We start from the raw sequence: 16,960 nt of genomic DNA on the forward strand, positions 1-16,960 counted from the left end.
AATAAAAACAGACATTGAACAACATCATCAAACAGGTAATTTCAACTTTAGATTTCAATTTTGTACTGTATGAACATGGCTAGGAATAACAGATGCACAGGCAAAATGTTTAAAACTATGTGTGCAAATGCTAGAAGCCTAGGAGACAAAATTCCTGATCTAATTGCAATAATGACAAGGGATGACCTAGACATTGTGGCTATCACAGAGACATGGTGGAATGAGAACCATGGATGGGACGTAGCTATACCAGGATACAATTTATTTAGGAAGGACAGAATGGGAAGAATCGGAGGAGGGGTAGCAATGTATGTAAAGAAAAACATAAATGCTACTTTAATACAAAATATTGAAGAAAAAACTGAGGCCCTTTGGGTGACCATAGAAATGGGGGAGAAGGACATTATTCGTACTGGGGTCATCTATAGGCCACCAGGCCAGGGGCAGGATTTGGACAGGAGCCTATTGCTTGATGTCACTAAAATGGCTTTAAAGGGAGAAGTCATAATCATGGGAGACTTTAATCTACCTGATGTGAATTGGGAGGAGTCTTTTGCAAGATCATCTACAAGTGGCAAATTTCTAAATTCCCTACAGGGAGCCTCTCTCAAGCAATTGGTGAGGGAGCCTACTCGCAAAGACTCAATATTAGATTTAATACTCACAAATGGTGACAGGATATCAGACATATATGTGGGTGAGAACCTGGGATCCAGTGATCATCAAGCAGTATGGTTTAGTATCAAGTCAGGGTCCAACTCCAGTCACACAAAAACTAAGGTGTTGGATTTTAGGAAGGCTGACTTTGCAAAAATGGGGAGATGTTTAAGCGACTCATTAGCGCATTGGACGAACTTGAAAGGAGTGCAGGAGAGGTGGAGAAAATTAAAAAGTGCAATACTAAAGGCAACGGACCTTTGTATCAAAAGGGTTAAGAAAAGTACCAGGAAAAGGAAGCCAGTGTGGTTTACAAAAGAGGTATCAACTAGTGTAAAAGCAAAAAAGATGGCCTTTAGGACATACAAGCAGACTCAAAATAATAATGACAAAGAAGTGTATCTTGCCAGACGCAAAGAGGCTAAGAAAGTGATCAGGCGTGCCAAGGCACAAGCTGAGGAGAAAATGGCTCAGTCGGTAGATAAAGGAAACAAAACTTTTTTTTAAGTATATAAATGAAAGGAGAAAATCAAATGGAGGAATAATAAGACTGCGGACAGACACTGAGAATTTGGTGGAGGGAGACAAGGCAATTGCAGATCAGCTAAATAATTACTTTTGCTCTGTATTCACTATAGAAGGAGAAGGGAAGGGACCACAGTTAAGTTGCAAGGACATTCATAAAAATAAGGTAGATGGAGGTACATTTACTAGGGAGAAAGTCCTAACAGAACTTTCAAGACTGAAAGTGGATAAATCAATGGGGCCAGACGGAGTGCATCCAAGGATACTAAAAGAACTAAAAGATGTGTTGGTAGCGCCATTAACAGATTTATTCAACCAGTCACTAGATACAGGTGCAGTTCCAGAGGACTGGAGAAAAGCAAATGTAGTTCCACTGCACAAAAGCGGAAGCAAAGAAGAAGCAAGTAACTACAGACCAGTGAGCCTTACATCAGTAGTAGGGAAAATAATGGAAACACTATTAAAAGAAAGAATAGTGGAATATCTTAAATTAAACAACTTACAGGATCCAAAACAGCATGGTTTTACTGCAGGGAGATCATGCCAAACAAGTCTCATTGACTTTTTTGACTCCGTGACCAAAATACTAGATGAAGGGGGGGCTGTAGATGTGGCATATCTAGACTTTAGTAAGGCATTTGACACTGTCCCACATCGCAGGCTGCTAAATAAACTTGAAAGTGTGGGATTGGATTATAAAACAATTAAATGGATAAGAACCTGGTTGCAGGATAGGAAACAGACAGTTGTCGTAAATGGAGTGCATTCTATGGAGGGACATGTTACCAGTGGAGTACCCCAGGGATCTGTACTTGGACCAGTGCTCTTTAATATCTTTGTCAGTGACATTGCAAATGGTATTGAAGGGAAAGTATGCCTTTTTGCAGATGATACAAAGATATGCAACAGAGTAGACACACCAGGAGGGGTAAATCAAATGACTGATGATCTAAGTAAACTTGAGAATTGGTCAAGAGAATGGCAACTACAGTTTAATGCTAAAAAATGCAAAATTATGCACTTGGGACTCAAAAACCCAAAGGCTCAATATAGTATCAAGGGTACTATAATGGAAACTACTGAGGAGGAAAGAGATCTAGGAGTCACTATTTCAAGTGACTTAAAGGCAGGGAGGCAATGTAACAAAGCAATGAGGAAGGCTAGTCAGATGCTTGGTTGCATAGGGAGAGGAATCAGTAGCAGAAAAAAAGACGTAATAATGCCACTTTATAGGTCATTGGTACGACCTCATCTGGAATACTGTGTCCAGTTCTGGAGGCCATATCTTCAGAAGGATATAAATACATTGGAGAGTGTACAAAGAAGGGCAACTAAAATGGTTCATGGCCTACATCACAAAACTTACCTGGATAGACTAAAAGATCTTAACATGTATAGTTTGGAGCAGAGAAGGGAAAGGGGGGACATGATAGAAATCTTCAAATATATCAAGGGTTTTAACATAGTACAGGTGGGAAATTTTCTTCAAAGGAAAACAAGTAATAAAACACGAGGACATGCACTGAAACTGGAGGGAGGTAGGTTCAGGGGAAATGTTAGAAAGAATTACTTCACAGAAAGGGTAGTGGATAAGTGGAATAGCCTCCCATCAGAGGTGGTAGAGGCTAAGACAGTAGAACAATTTAAACATGCTTGGGATAGGCATATGAATATCCTTACAAAGAAATAAGGATTAAAAAGGGTTGAGTTTACCTGAAGGGTAAAAAAGGGGCAGACTAGATGGGCCAAATGGTTCTTATCTGCCGTCAAATTCTATGTTTCTATGTTTCTATGTATCTTATAGCAAATATGTGGCAAGGCATGCTGGGACTTGTAGTTTTACAACAGCTGGAGAGCCACAGGTTGACCAGGCCTGGTCTAGGTCACCAGTGTCTAAGTTGACCCCATATCGTTGATATAGGGCCAATGTGGAAATGGTCAACATGTGTTTTTTGTATTTTGTTGTGTCAAGTTATAGAGTTCAGTACCCCTGCATGGCGAGCAAAGGTGCCCAATTGGACGCCACATGGATGAAGTATGAAAAAATAAAAATAAATTGTCATGTCGACCATATGGTGTCGACCTATTGGGGGCTGGCAGCCTATTGACCTTATACCTTAAAACTCACCTCTTCAGGCAAGCTTATCATATTCCGGAACCCCCACACAACCTCCAGTAGCATTTATATCTAATTGTATCCCATCAGGACTGTCTTGTAATCTGGTGGGACTGCCATGCTATGGAATCCTATCCTTATGTATCCCTCTCCTATTATCCCTATAGATTGTAAGCTTGCGAGCAGGGCCCTCCTACCACTATGTCGGTTTATTTCTACCCAGTTTGTTTAATAACTATTGTTTCCAATTCAAAAGCGCAACAAAATGTGCTGCGCTATATAAGAAACTTTTATAGGTGCTACTAGCCAATTCTTCCCCATCTGTTGTGCAGCTTAGATCTTGCCTTAGTTCAGATGCTGACAATGATCTGGCAGTTACATCGCAGTACTATTACTGTGTCTGCTTGTGCCTTTCTTTCTATTTATGTATACTGGAAAAGAATTGTCTCTGGCAGTAACGTCTCTGGTATAACTGAGATCAGAGATTGTAGCCTTCTCCCAATAAGCGCCGCCAGAGAAACCCTCTCTTTGATTTCTATAGCTCGGGAACCCCATCGCTGCGTTTTGCGCTTGGTAAAATGTGACTATTACAGATTTGTCTGTGCGACTTTGTGATTGCAGGAATACAAGCTTGTGAGATTTCTTACCCATTTTAAATGTGCCGTACATTTATGATTCCGTTGAGGAGAACCATCTGTAATCACGTTTCCAGATGTGATATTACTGTGCTTGTTGTATGTGTTTGGAGACAGTTTCTGCTGTTATTAACCCATTGCACTGTCCTCATTCCGCTAAGTGCTTATCACTACCCTGACTTTATAACTCAGGGTGCTTGGAACTTTACATAACTATTAGCCAGAAGCAATAACACATGTGATTGGTGCGTTGCACTTAAGGTGCGTACACACTAGCCGATATATAGGCCATTTGATTGAACGGCTCATATACGGATAGACCATCGGCCAGTATGTACCGGCGATTTATCTGTGACCGGTATCTTTCACAGATCTATGGCGTCGGCTGTGCATCATTCAGTTTGTACAGGCGATCCACCGACCGCCAGTACAGCCGCCTGTGATTGACAGCTTAATGGGCGGATGTATGCAGATGCGCCCACCTTTTTTTGTGACGTCAGACCTAACGGAACGGGCAGAGTGTATGGAGCACACTTTGCCAGATCCTTCTGCAGATATAGCTACTAGTGTATACCCAGCTTTGGATTTGAACACCAGTCACACCTGCTCAGGACTAGAGATGTGCAGACTCGGATTCCGGAGATCCGAGCCCCCACGGACGTCATCATTCCGAGCCCGGTTCCGAGCAGCGCTCGGAGATTCCCGCCTGACTCGGGTCCGTCCTCGTGGTCAGAACGTCATCTCCCGGCGCCGGATTTCGCGAGGCTTTAAAAGCGGCTGCTGCGCCCGTCATCTTCACTCCAGTTTAGTAGTGGGTTGGGAGAGGGTGTGTTGGTGCTGCTGCTGGGGCTTGACCTTGAGCTTGAACGCAATATTTTTCATTCGCTGGGGTCTGTCTCTCAGTGCTGCTGTGTAGTCTAACTGTGTACTTGTAGTACTACTGTCTCCTCTGTGCGGTCTACCTCTGGTGTGCTGTGCTGTAATTAATTATTTTATTCGCTGGGGCTGTCTCCCTCAGTGCTGCTGTGTACTCTGTTCTCCTCTCTGCTTAGGAGAACAGTCTAACTGTGTACCTGTAGTACTACTATCTCCTCTGTGCTGGGGCCTACCTCTGGTGCTGTGCTGTGCCTGTAATATTATATTATATATTAATAATTAATTAATTATATTATATATATAGTCAACTGGTGCTGCCTGCACTGAATCTGCCAGTATTATTTAGTTACTCAGTCCACTGTTGCCACTGGCAGTGCTACTGCCTACCTAGTGTACCTACCTAGTACTACATACTAGGCTGCTATATCTAATTTAATTAAAAAATAATACTTGTGCTGTGTAGGAATGTAAAAAATAATTACATGCTGCTGGTGCACTGACGTGTGCCACTGAGTGCCACTGCCAAGCAGTACCGTCCTAGTAAGAAAATTAATTATTATATAAATTCTGCTGGTGCACTGCATAAAGCTACTGGTGGTGTGTAATATAATAACTACCTTTGTGGTGACCACTGGCAGTGCTGCTGCCTGCCTACCTACCTAGTACCTAGTAGTTTTTTTTCTCTACCTACTAGGCTGCTATATTATTAATAATTAATTGAATTATATATAGTCCACTGGTGCTGCCTGCCTGCACTGAATACTGTGAATAGAGGTTGCCAGTATTATTTACTCAGTCCACTGTTGCCACTGGCAGTGTTACTGCCTAAGTGTACCTACCTAGTAGTACAAGTACATACTAGGCTGCTATATCTAATTTAATAAATAAAAAAATAATACTTGTGCTGTGAGGGACTGTAAAAAATAATTCCATGCTGCTGGTGCACTGACGTGTGCCACTGCCAAGCAGTACCTTATAATAAAATTAATTATTATAAATTCTGCTGGTGCACAATACTAGTATTGCTGACGTATCTACCTGTCTTGTGCCTAGTACTGTCTTATCTACCTGTCTGGTGCCTAGTACTGCCATATCTACCTGTCTGGTGCCTAGTACTGCCATATCTACCGCTGCAGTGCCACTCTTACATGAGCCACGTGTTTGTGCCGCACACTTGTGTGGCTTAGCATAGTTATCCAGCTACCTCGGTGCAACCTTTTGCCCTAAAAACAATATTGTGAGGTGTTAGGTGTTCAGAATAGACTGGAAATGAGTGGAAATGAATGTCATTGAGGTTAATATAGCGTAGGAGCAAAAAAACCCACCCAAATTCTGCGATTTTAGCAGTTTTTATGCTTTTTTAAGAAAAAAAATCAGAACCCAAAAAATCCAAACACAAAACACTTAGGAGGTGTTTTGCCAAAACCCATTAGAACCCAAAACCTCAAGGTAATTAGAACCCAAAACCCGAAAAGTGGCCGGTGAACATCCCTACTCAGGACTGGTACAATGGTCAATAAGCAGATATTTTACTCAGGCCTGGCCATCCTCACCAGCTGTTGTGAAAGGACATCTCTCGGCATGCCCTGGCAGAGTATTACTATTACCCTCTGGGAGATGACATCACTGATGACGCCCTCTCTCTCCTTAATGTGTCTGTCTGACACGCTACAGTGGGCCCTGAGTCTCATAAATGTAAACAGTGTGATTACAGCCCTTTCAGATCAGAGTTGTAAAGTAAATACTTGGGAAGTGTTCACTGCCATAGTCTGTTTGTTAAAGCTCTCCCCCCCTCCCAAATCAAGCAACTGAGCAGACAATTAATTGCTGGATAAATGCCGTCTTTGGCTTGTTGTTTTGCTGGTGTTTGCTGACATCCAGCTACGTATTAATGAGCATTGTGTAGGTCAGTGACAATGAAACAGTGTGCACAAAGACGCCAGTCTCATACCACATACGGTCATACGCACTACATTACTTCTGTGCTGTCACAGGGATTAGGCCTGGAACAAGTAGAAGATAGCATTGAACTAGTTTATGCCACTGGTCTGAAGCCTTATTACACAGGTTATACGTCTCATCCCATGAACATTAAAGATCCCAACTCTCGTTACCTTGCCCGCTTTCCTGCTGCTGGAAATTTGTTTCAATGGAAGCGGCATCACTGTCAATACTGTTATATCAGTTGTGTAAAGTGTCTGACATTAACTAGCTTTAAAGGAATTTCCCTGTACTAGTATTATAAGGTGACTTTAATTCCCTACTCATGTGCAGTATAGGACACTGCCAGGCTTGCTCACCAATATGCAGTGACTATGGTTGCACACATTGCACAATAAAGGCAAATGTATGGCTGCAGTCACTTATTTGTGTGCAGTGGGGTAATTCAAGTTGGCTCAGTACGCACCGAAAATTGCTGCTTACCGAGTGCTGAAACGCGATGGCGGGGCGGTGTATATCTGATCACTGGGCTCCGAGAATTAGCAGCACAGTGATCAGGGTTGAATTAGGCCCAATATCACAATGTGAATGCTGCAAGTGCTCATTCAGCCAATCAGCCTGTGACAAAGGATACAATGCAAGGAGGTGGCACTTCCCCATAGCTGCCTACCCTCCTGTATTCTGCATTACACTCTTACATTTTGTTGGGAAAAGGAATGAGAGACAGATACATTTACATTGAACCATCAGCACCATTTCCCAGCACTTTACCAAGTATAGTATCTCTTACTAACTGCTTTGGGGCTCATCAACATTTGGATATAAGTCATTTAAAAAAAATCCCCTCAGATGTAGCAGTACACACCCACGCTTCTAGGTGCCACGTTCACAATCTCTTTACACAATCTCTACATATATGGAGATAGACACGCCCTTTGGGAGGAGCATGACATACCCCCTCAATGGGGCGCTTTGCAAAATTCTACTGCCAACTATAATCTCCCTGAAACTAGTTTTCAAAAGTAGGCAAGTATGCACTTACCATGTACTGTATGGGACCCTCTTTACTTATATGTGCTCCTGCAGACATAATCCTGGGGTGCTTATGGCATCCATGAAACATAAAATATATATATATATATATATATATATATATATATATATATATATATATATATATATATATTAAAAGTAATGTATAAAGATATCGGCGACTAATTATTGTAAAAGAGCTAGAATCTATATAAATATATAAAAAGCTGGTTTATAAATATAAAAAAAAATTTTTATTAGCTGACAAATTCGATATAAAAGAGAAACAAGTAAACAATGATCGCTAAAAGAAAAAACAATTTTTTTAAAAAAACTTTTTGGTATAAATGCAGACATAATCCTGGGGTGCTTATGGCATCCATGAAACATAAAACATATATATATATATATATATATATATATATATATTCGAAAATAAAGAAGGTGTATAAAAGCGCCAAATGTCCAGCAGTAAATTAGAACCAGTCTCTTGATCAGAGGGTTAAATCACCAAAGTCCAACAGAATAACGGACTGCAGCTTCCTTCCAATATATTATCATCCAGGGTCGGGATGGGGTGATCTAGAAACAACAAGAATAGAAGGTGCGCTCCATGGTGCAGGTAAATTTTTTTATTTTTTGGAGATAGACAAATAAACTCCACACGAATTTAAAAACACACAGACTCGTACCATGTACAAGCACGCTGTGGGCTGGATACCACATGAGATGTTACAATAACCACAGGCAATGCTGCTCCACGAGTGAGCCTCTAGCATAAGGACTCCTACCGGAACCACTGACGCTGGATTGCGCCGTATGATCTCGAGGACGCCAAAGCCAGAGGGACGGAACGAGGAGAGAAGCCGGGACGTTCAAGCAGGACGGGTGTCACAGGCCTGTGACACCCGTCCTGCTTGAACGTCCCGGCTTCTCTCCTCGTTCCGTCCCTCTGGCTTTGGCGTCCTCGAGATCATACGGCGCAATCCAGCGTCAGTGGTTCCGGTAGGAGTCCTTATGCTAGAGGCTCACTCGTGGAGCAGCATTGCCTGTGGTTATTGTAACATCTCATGTGGTATCCAGCCCACAGCGTGCTTGTACATGGTACGAGTCTGTGTGTTTTTAAATTCGTGTGGAGTTTATTTGTCTATCTCCAAAAAATAAAAAAATGTACCTGCACCATGGAGCGCACCTTCTATTCTTGTTGTTTCTATATATATATATATATATATATATATATATATATATATATATATATATATATATATATATATATATATATATATATATATATAGAACATTTATTTATTTATTTCATTCTTACCTTATGAAATATACTAGTTATAATGTGTTGACATTGGTTTTTTTTTTAATTACTTAGTTATTGATTAGTTATTGATTGCACAGTATTTGGCCCCTCTTCTCTATACATTTATTATTTTACTTTATTAATTATACAAATTTGTATGCTTTGCTTGTTGTTGCTGTTTGTTTGCGCTATACATATTTGTTTGTTTGGCTTTGTCGCATGAACATTTACAGGTTAAAAGGGTTGTCGGCTTTGTGACTTTGCAGAGTATTGCTGTGTACACACCAGAACGATTTGGCCTCAGTTCCCCAAATACAATCGTATGTAAATTGGGCATGTTTTGGCATGTTTTCGACCCGATTCCAATCCGATGCGCATCACTGCTGGTCGTTTCTCAGATCCTACCTGCTGCAGTCAGGATTTGAAAATGATCCCTTCAACTGGGTACCGATCGTGATTGGATCGTATGCAGGTTGTGAGCAGATTCCGTTTTAGTCCTTTCTCCCTCCACTTAATGTTTTTTGTTTATGTTTCTTCCATGTCCGGGTAGTTCTGTCTTTTTACCCTTTTTCTCACCTGTTTCTTCTTCTCCATGTAGAATACAAACCTGTTGAGGGAAAGTATACTAACCACACGCCTCCCGGATGGATGTATGCCTTCGCCCCCCTGTGAGAGAAGCCCAAATAATTGTTTACATTTGTTGCTCCTTTGGGCTTCTCTCCTTTGGGCTTCTCTCACAGGGGTACTGCCAGGCAGAGAAGGCATGCATCGATTTGGGAAGCGTGTGGTGAGTGTAATTTCCCTCAACTTGTACTTGTTTGGATTCTACTTGGAGAAGAGGACAGGCCTTCAAGGGAATCCATAAGTAATGTATGTGTGAATGAATGTAGTATTTAATAAAGTTATACTGTTCGTGTGTGTGTGTGTGTGTGTGTGTGTTTTATTTCACCATTTGTCATGTTGTGGAACTACAAGATCCAGCAGGCCCTTTAATGCCCCGCATGCTGCGACTTGTGGTTCTCCAAGTCCCTGCATGCGGTGCAGGCTTGCTGGGACTTGTAGTTCCACAACATTCTACAATAGTTTCATCTAATCTTAACCATTGATCAGCCCGGTGCCCACAGCCTCGGGCTTCAGCCTGGGCAGAGCTAACTCTGGAGTGGGGGGACCCCTTTATTGGGGGGGGGGTCCCCACTCCTCCAGGGTCCCTGTCTGGGATGACCAGCCATGGGGATGAATGCTTTGGCTGGGGGAACTTGCATAAAAAGTTTCCCCCGGCTGTGACATTACCCTGTTGGCTGTTTGGGCCCGGTGCTGGTTGCCAAAATACGGGCGGACCCCTATTCATTTTGCCCCCCCGTATTTTGAGAACCAGGACCAGCCCTTGAGCCTCGTGCTGCTTTTAGAAACCCTGGCGATCCCCTATGGTTTTTACCTCTGAATTTCTAAAACCAGGGCCGGTTCTGTGAGCCCGGGGGTGGTTATTCTCAGGAGGGGGGACCCCATGCCATTTTTTTTTTTTACTTTTACAATTTTTTTGGGACAGAACCATGCACAGATCGCACTGGTCTGTGCATGGTTCTGACAAACTTAACATGTTGAAATGGGTCTATTTGTTTTGAGATTTTTTTGGTAACGTTTGAAAAAAAAACAAAACATTTTGCGAGTTGTATACTTTATAATGTGGATGCGAATTGAAGTGTGATAAACTATCGACTGGTCAGAATGAATCTGGCATGCCCTACCACCACGTCCTATTGGATGGTAGGGCATGAAATACTGCCTGTCAGCACATGTCGGCTCAAAAAACAGTGAAAAACCCCATGTCGACCTTTTGACTGTTGAACTAGACAATGTCGACCTAATTACCTGTCGGACTAATGACCTGTCAAACTAATGACCTGTCGACCTAGAACCATGTCGACCTTTTGCTATGTCGACCTTTTCCCGTGTCGACCTAATGCTGTAGACCTGGGGTAGCCAACCCTAGTCCTCGAGAGCTACCAACAGTGCATGTTTTGCAGGTCTCCTCACAGAATCACAAGTGAGCTAATTAGCTCCATCTGTGTATCTTTTAAAATGTGTCAGTGATTAATGAGTGCAGCTGTGCAGCAGCTAGGTTGTCTGGAAAATGTGAACTGTTGGTAGCTCTCGAGGGCTAGGGTTGGCTACCACTGCTGTAGACCAAATGACCACATCCCATTGACCACTAGGTTGCTTCCCAATGTTAAGGTTGCAAATGGCTTATGGCCTCCTATCGTTACTCAATGGCAGCACTGCCTTATCTCCTGGATTTGAGGCCTCTCTTTCTTTTCCTTGTAGTGCTTCTTGACTACTTATGTTATGATTTATGTGTTTATTACCATGGTATTCATCTGTCATGGCTTCTGTATTACACACGGTGAGATTCCCTTAAGATTCGACTGATATGCAATCTTTGCTAACTGTACTATTTACATACAATTCATGCAATCTACATTAGATCTGCACTATATAGTCATTGCTGCCCTGTCTATCTGGGATTCGATTTGTGCTGTCCCGGGAGCGCGCATCAGGATCGCAAGGTAAAAAAACCTGTGCAATCTGCGTGCGATTTTGACTATATAGTCAAAATCTAATGACAAATCTCACCGTGTGTAGTCAGCATAAGGTTCAGTGTGTGTTTTGTTTGGTTTGTTTATTTGCCATATGTTTCATTCCCGGATTTGAGACATGTTCCTGTTATGATGTGTTATGTCAGCTGTATTCAGTGCGGAGATTCAATAAAAAATAATTAGTATTTAAAAAAAAAGGTTTCTTGGACAAGCTGTAGTCATATTTCTAATACTGTCAGTCACAATAACTTCCTGAATAATTGTACAGTATATCCGTCAGTGTAATGAATATAACCAGGTAAGATTCCTGGGCCCTACAATAGTTATTGCAGGAGAGTAGCGTACCGACTATTTGTCCTCAGATATGGAAGGTACAGCAAGGTACATGCTGGTACATGCCCTGGGCCTTATTCAGGATCCATCTGTCCCCGGCGTATCCACACCAGGGACCGATTGTGGGGCTCTGCGCATGTGCAGGGCCGCATTATGAGTGCCTTCAGCAACTATCACAGTCGCTGTGGGGTTTGTACAGGAAGGGGAGGGGGGGTGTGGCATCAGGGGAATTTGAAGGCGCGGGAGACCGATTGAATCTGAATAACCCCCAATACGTGTCCTGAAACGCCATATTTCACCGAAACACAGATCCAGCCATTTTCCTACCAAAAATGCCTACATTTACACCTGGACCTGCGCTGTATGCACACACTCACCATTTGTGCCTGTGAACACCTATCAGTGTGTCTCATAATCACACCATGTAAAACAATTGTACACTTCGGAGCTTACTGTACGTTTATGTAACTTTCACCTGACACCAGAGCAGCCAGACGGCTTTAGTAGCAGCGGCTGCACTCTGCGGTGCACTGGAATAGCCTCAGTTACACGGAGCGTGTCTGAGCAGGATGTGTCGCACGACTGAGGGCGGTATTACCAGTTTGTGGATGATGGTAATGACTAATGAATGTTTTGGAAAGCTGTCCGTGTCTTAATACTCTGAGAATAATCTAAAACTTGGCCGGGGCTAGGGAAACCTCATAACATTGTATCTGGCTAGATTATACAGCAGAATTACATAGTATAATGGATATGTCGTTTTTGTGTCCTGTAAATAGGCAGAATGCAGTCTGGTCGGTTTGCTGTACCAGTGAGAACATGCCAGGGTTTCACTACATTACTGTATCTACTTGGCAGGACGATGTGTCAGAGTACAATGAAAGGTTAAGCATGCTCCAGTAGGGATATATGGAGTCAGTGTACACTCGCCAAGATCTCAGGAGACCAAGAAACCACCTTAAGGCCCCCATACACTAGTCCGATTTGGGGCATTTTGACCGATCCCAAGACTCGGACCAAATCGGATGTGTTTGACATCTGATCCGATCCGATGCGCGGTCCCGTGTACATTGGTTCCGAGCCAGAGATCTTACGTACTGCACATAACATAAAAGAGGTTGCCTATTTTTACATTTTCCTCTCCGGGAGACTGTCAGCAGCACTGTAGATGATGTAGACGTCATCAAGCCCCTCCTTCAGTACTGCAAATCCTGCAATTTGCGTGTCTTCGAGGAGGGGCAGGGCTGGATTATAATGGGGGAACAGGGGGTTAGTACCCCTGGGCCCTCCTCTATCTAGGGGGCCCCTGTGGTTGGCATGTATTTAAAAAAAAAAGTGGGAGTGGGGTAGTGCTGCAGCTTCACCTATCTGCCAATGTGACAATGATTAATGGTGGTGAGCATCAGTAGTCAAGGCACACTGACTGCAAGTGTGCAGTGCATTACTGGGAGTTGACTAAGTCCCACAACACTTTGCACAAAATGTCAGAGGCTGAGAGGCTTGTGCTGAGCTCTGCTTGGTAGAGCTCATCATATGCTTCTCAGCCCCATGGAGGACAGCAGCAGCAGCGGCCTCATCATGGAAGGGCATTTAATCAGAGGCAGTGCTGAGCCTGTCAGGGCTCCTACAGAGTAATGGAGTAAGGTACAGAGGGACAGACAGAGGCTTTTCATGTGGTATATATATATGTGTGTGTGTGTGTGTGTGGTTTATATTAATCCCCTTCCCCTGCAGTTGACCATTGACCAAGTTTATACTGATTTTACTCTGTGTTTTAACAGTGTAATATTCTCCCATGCAGTTTGCGGCCAGTAATGACAAGTTGGGGGGGCCCCCTTTCTAAAGTGTCCGGGCCCCCTGAAGGCTTAATTAAGGAGGGGGTGGTGCTAAATGACACAATTTGCATATTTAGCCCCCCCCTCGAAAGCTGCAAATCGCCCGTAATTAACACTGCCGCGGGGGGGGGGGGGGGGGAATGGCACTGGTATCCGGGAGGGTTGCCCATCTTTCCAAGTGGCTGGGAGGGGGACCTGATTTTTTTGTTTACCCTGCTTATCTCAAGGTAGGCAACCCTGAGATAAACCTCGTCAGTGCCAGCCCCTATTTCGCGTCCATACAAGCAGCTGCAGGGTGACTCCTGGGTCACTGTGAGCGCCAGGCAGAGAAGGAGAAATCCTTCGATGGTAAATTACCATCAAAGGATTTCTTCTCTGTGCGGGCGCTAGCAAACAGATGCTTATCTGTACGCAGCCCTGCACATGTGCTCAAACAGGGTGGGTGCGTTCGGTGGGATGGCATTAACCCGCTCACTGGAGTCTGAACACACGCAGCCCACCAATCAGGCCCTCACACTCAGGGGCCAATCCTATTATTTGTGACGCGTGCGCTGTGCCGTTCCAACATGTTTAAACGCCTGCAACGACACTCGATTTAACCCGATCTTGTCCCCTTCACAGGCCCGAATTCACTTTAAATTGCTCGCAACCCTATGGGACAGCGAGCACTTTAATGGGAATTCCATCCGCCGCACAGTGTGGCCAGTTCCGCGGCTAATAGGGTCCATCCCTCAGTCTGGCATGCCCCCTTGCAGGTAATATAGGCTCCAGCCTACTTGTGTTCAGGCCCACTCCACTAGTTATGATGGGGGCTATAAGTTTCAAGTTAGCAGTGATCTCCATATAACCGGGAGTACCCTTATGTGCACCCATCTGCAGAGACAAGGATTGCTTCCCATAAGCCCAGCTCTTCCAATCCTGCAACCGTTGTTCATGCCTACAAATACGCGTATATCATGTCACAACATAACGGAGGGACCCCGCGCTATGTGTATGTAAGCACTAAAGGGCAGGGCCCTCTCGTGCTTTACTAAGAATTTATCTCTGCCACCGTTATAATTGCGTCAGTGTCCGCTGCTGCAACGGTCTTTGATTTACCATGTACTTGTCCTAATGTGCATTTGTACTGTAAATCTATGTTTTGTTTTGTTCTTTTGCTCATCTATGTATTGTCAGGCGCTACGGAACCCTTGTGGCACCATATAAATAAATGATGATAATAATAATAATCGTTAGTATTTAATTACATCTAGTAACACTTAGGGTGTATTAACTTAGGGGGTATTCATTTTTCTCCTGGTCGAGGGTTGGGAGAAATTTGGCCACAAAACATGGGAACTGGGATAAGTGTCTGGATCCCAATGGGTTAATTTACTAAGATAGGAGTTCTGTTGAAGATGAGATGTTGCCCATAGCAACAAATTCGATTCTATTGGGGAATAGGCTTTATCGGGGCAGCACGGATGGTGTAATGGCTAGCATTACTGCCTCACAGCACTGAGGTCATGGGTTCTATTCCCACCGTGGCCCTAACTGTGCAGAGTTTGTATATTATCCTTGTACTTGCGTGGGTTTCCTCCGGGTACTCAGGTTTCCTCCCACAATCCAAAAATATACTGTACTTGGCTCCCAACACAATAAACCCTAGAATGTCTGTGTGCGTGTACATGTGGTAGGGAACATAGATTGTAAGCTCCACTGGGGCAGGGACTGATGTGAATGTTCTGTGTAAAGTGCTGCGGAATGTGCGCACTATATAAATAACTGGTAATAAATAATGAATAAATATGCCTGAGGCACATAAAGCATGATCCCCAATAAATTCCAATTATCACGACTAATTGAATAGCCCCTGGTGAATCAATTCGCTGTGGTAAATTACTGCAGCTAATTGAGTTTTCCCCTTAGTACTATAGTATATAGCAGTAATAATAGTAATATTTATATTAAAATATGTTTGCCATCGTATTAGTTTTCTGTACAATCATTATAATGGTCATCCTTTATCTTTCAAATACATGTTAAACTATAACACTTGCTGTAGGTTTGTCATTTCCCTTTTTCCCAACATCCCATAAGCGATCATATGAATGATGGGAACAGCAATCTAAAATAATGGGTTAAAACAGATGTCAAGGGGATAAGTCCCATGTCTAGAGACTTTGTACACATATAAACTAGCTCTCTATTATTTTTCAACAATGACTCTTTATTTACCAGTGTTTTTATGTCTCCTTACAGCTTTGATGTGGACAATGGCACCTCATCGGGACGGAGTCCCTTGGATCCCATGACAAGCCCCGGGTCGGGGCTGATTTTACAAGCCAATTTTGTCCACAGTCAACGAAGGGAATCCTTCCTGTACAGGTCAGACAGTGACTATGACCTCTCCCCAAAGTCCATGTCTAGGAACTCCTCCATCGCTAGTGACATGTGAGTCTCTTTTCATACTTACTGCTGTCCTGATGTATGTAGCCTGCACCTGGGGCAATATAATGGATACAGTCCATTTACATTATTATCAGATTTGTCTGCAGCCACTAAAGCTGAGGCAATTCACTACTGTTCATTCTAGCACCTTGTACCTTTCATAACCCATGCGGTTCCTTTCCCTGCCTGGGGAGTCACTATCTGCTGTGGTGCTTCTAGCACAGTGTAGTCTGTATTTGAGCACTGGTATACAGGCCAGACCTGTGTAGTTTCACAACATCTGGAAAGCCACAGGTTTGTCGGGGCAGCCCACATCTCTCGGACCCCGGAGTGACGACAAAAGGGGCCTGACATGTGCGGCCACGCCCCTCATGCAAAGCCACGCCCTGACACGAGGCCACTCCTACAGAGCTACATTACTGTACACTGTACGTCTGATTGGGAAATCCGGTACTTATGTAATATCTGGGCTCCCGTTTTTCTTATGAGACCGCGTCCCCTTGCGGGGCTCGCTGCGCTCGCCACGCTTCGGGCGCGGTGGCTCGCTGCGCTCGCCACACTATATAAAATCAACTCCATGCGTAGTTGGATAGTAGGGGTATGAAAAAATGGGGTGCATTTAACATGGGAGCCCAGATAATACATAAGTACCGGAAATCCCTATGTTTGCTTAAGGC

General features: G+C 43.5%; 1 protein-coding gene across 7 annotated transcripts in view; it reads left to right on the forward strand.

Moving 5' to 3' along the window:
• PDE4D (phosphodiesterase 4D) overlaps window positions 1-16,960 on the forward strand; it is a 925,196-nt gene that overhangs the window by 711,201 nt on the left and 197,035 nt on the right. For all 7 annotated transcript variants that reach the window (XM_083153306.1, XM_083153323.1, XM_083153297.1 and 4 more), the window contains one exon: window positions 16,095-16,286. In XM_083153306.1, coding sequence (XP_083009432.1) covers window positions 16,095-16,286 — 192 coding nt within the window. The remainder of the gene's footprint in view (window positions 1-16,094; window positions 16,287-16,960) is intronic.

Source organism: Crinia signifera, chromosome 1, assembly GCF_055691185.1.
Source record: "Crinia signifera chromosome 1, ASM5569118v1, whole genome shotgun sequence".
In the NCBI taxonomy this organism is placed as follows: domain Eukaryota; kingdom Metazoa; phylum Chordata; class Amphibia; order Anura; family Myobatrachidae; genus Crinia; species Crinia signifera.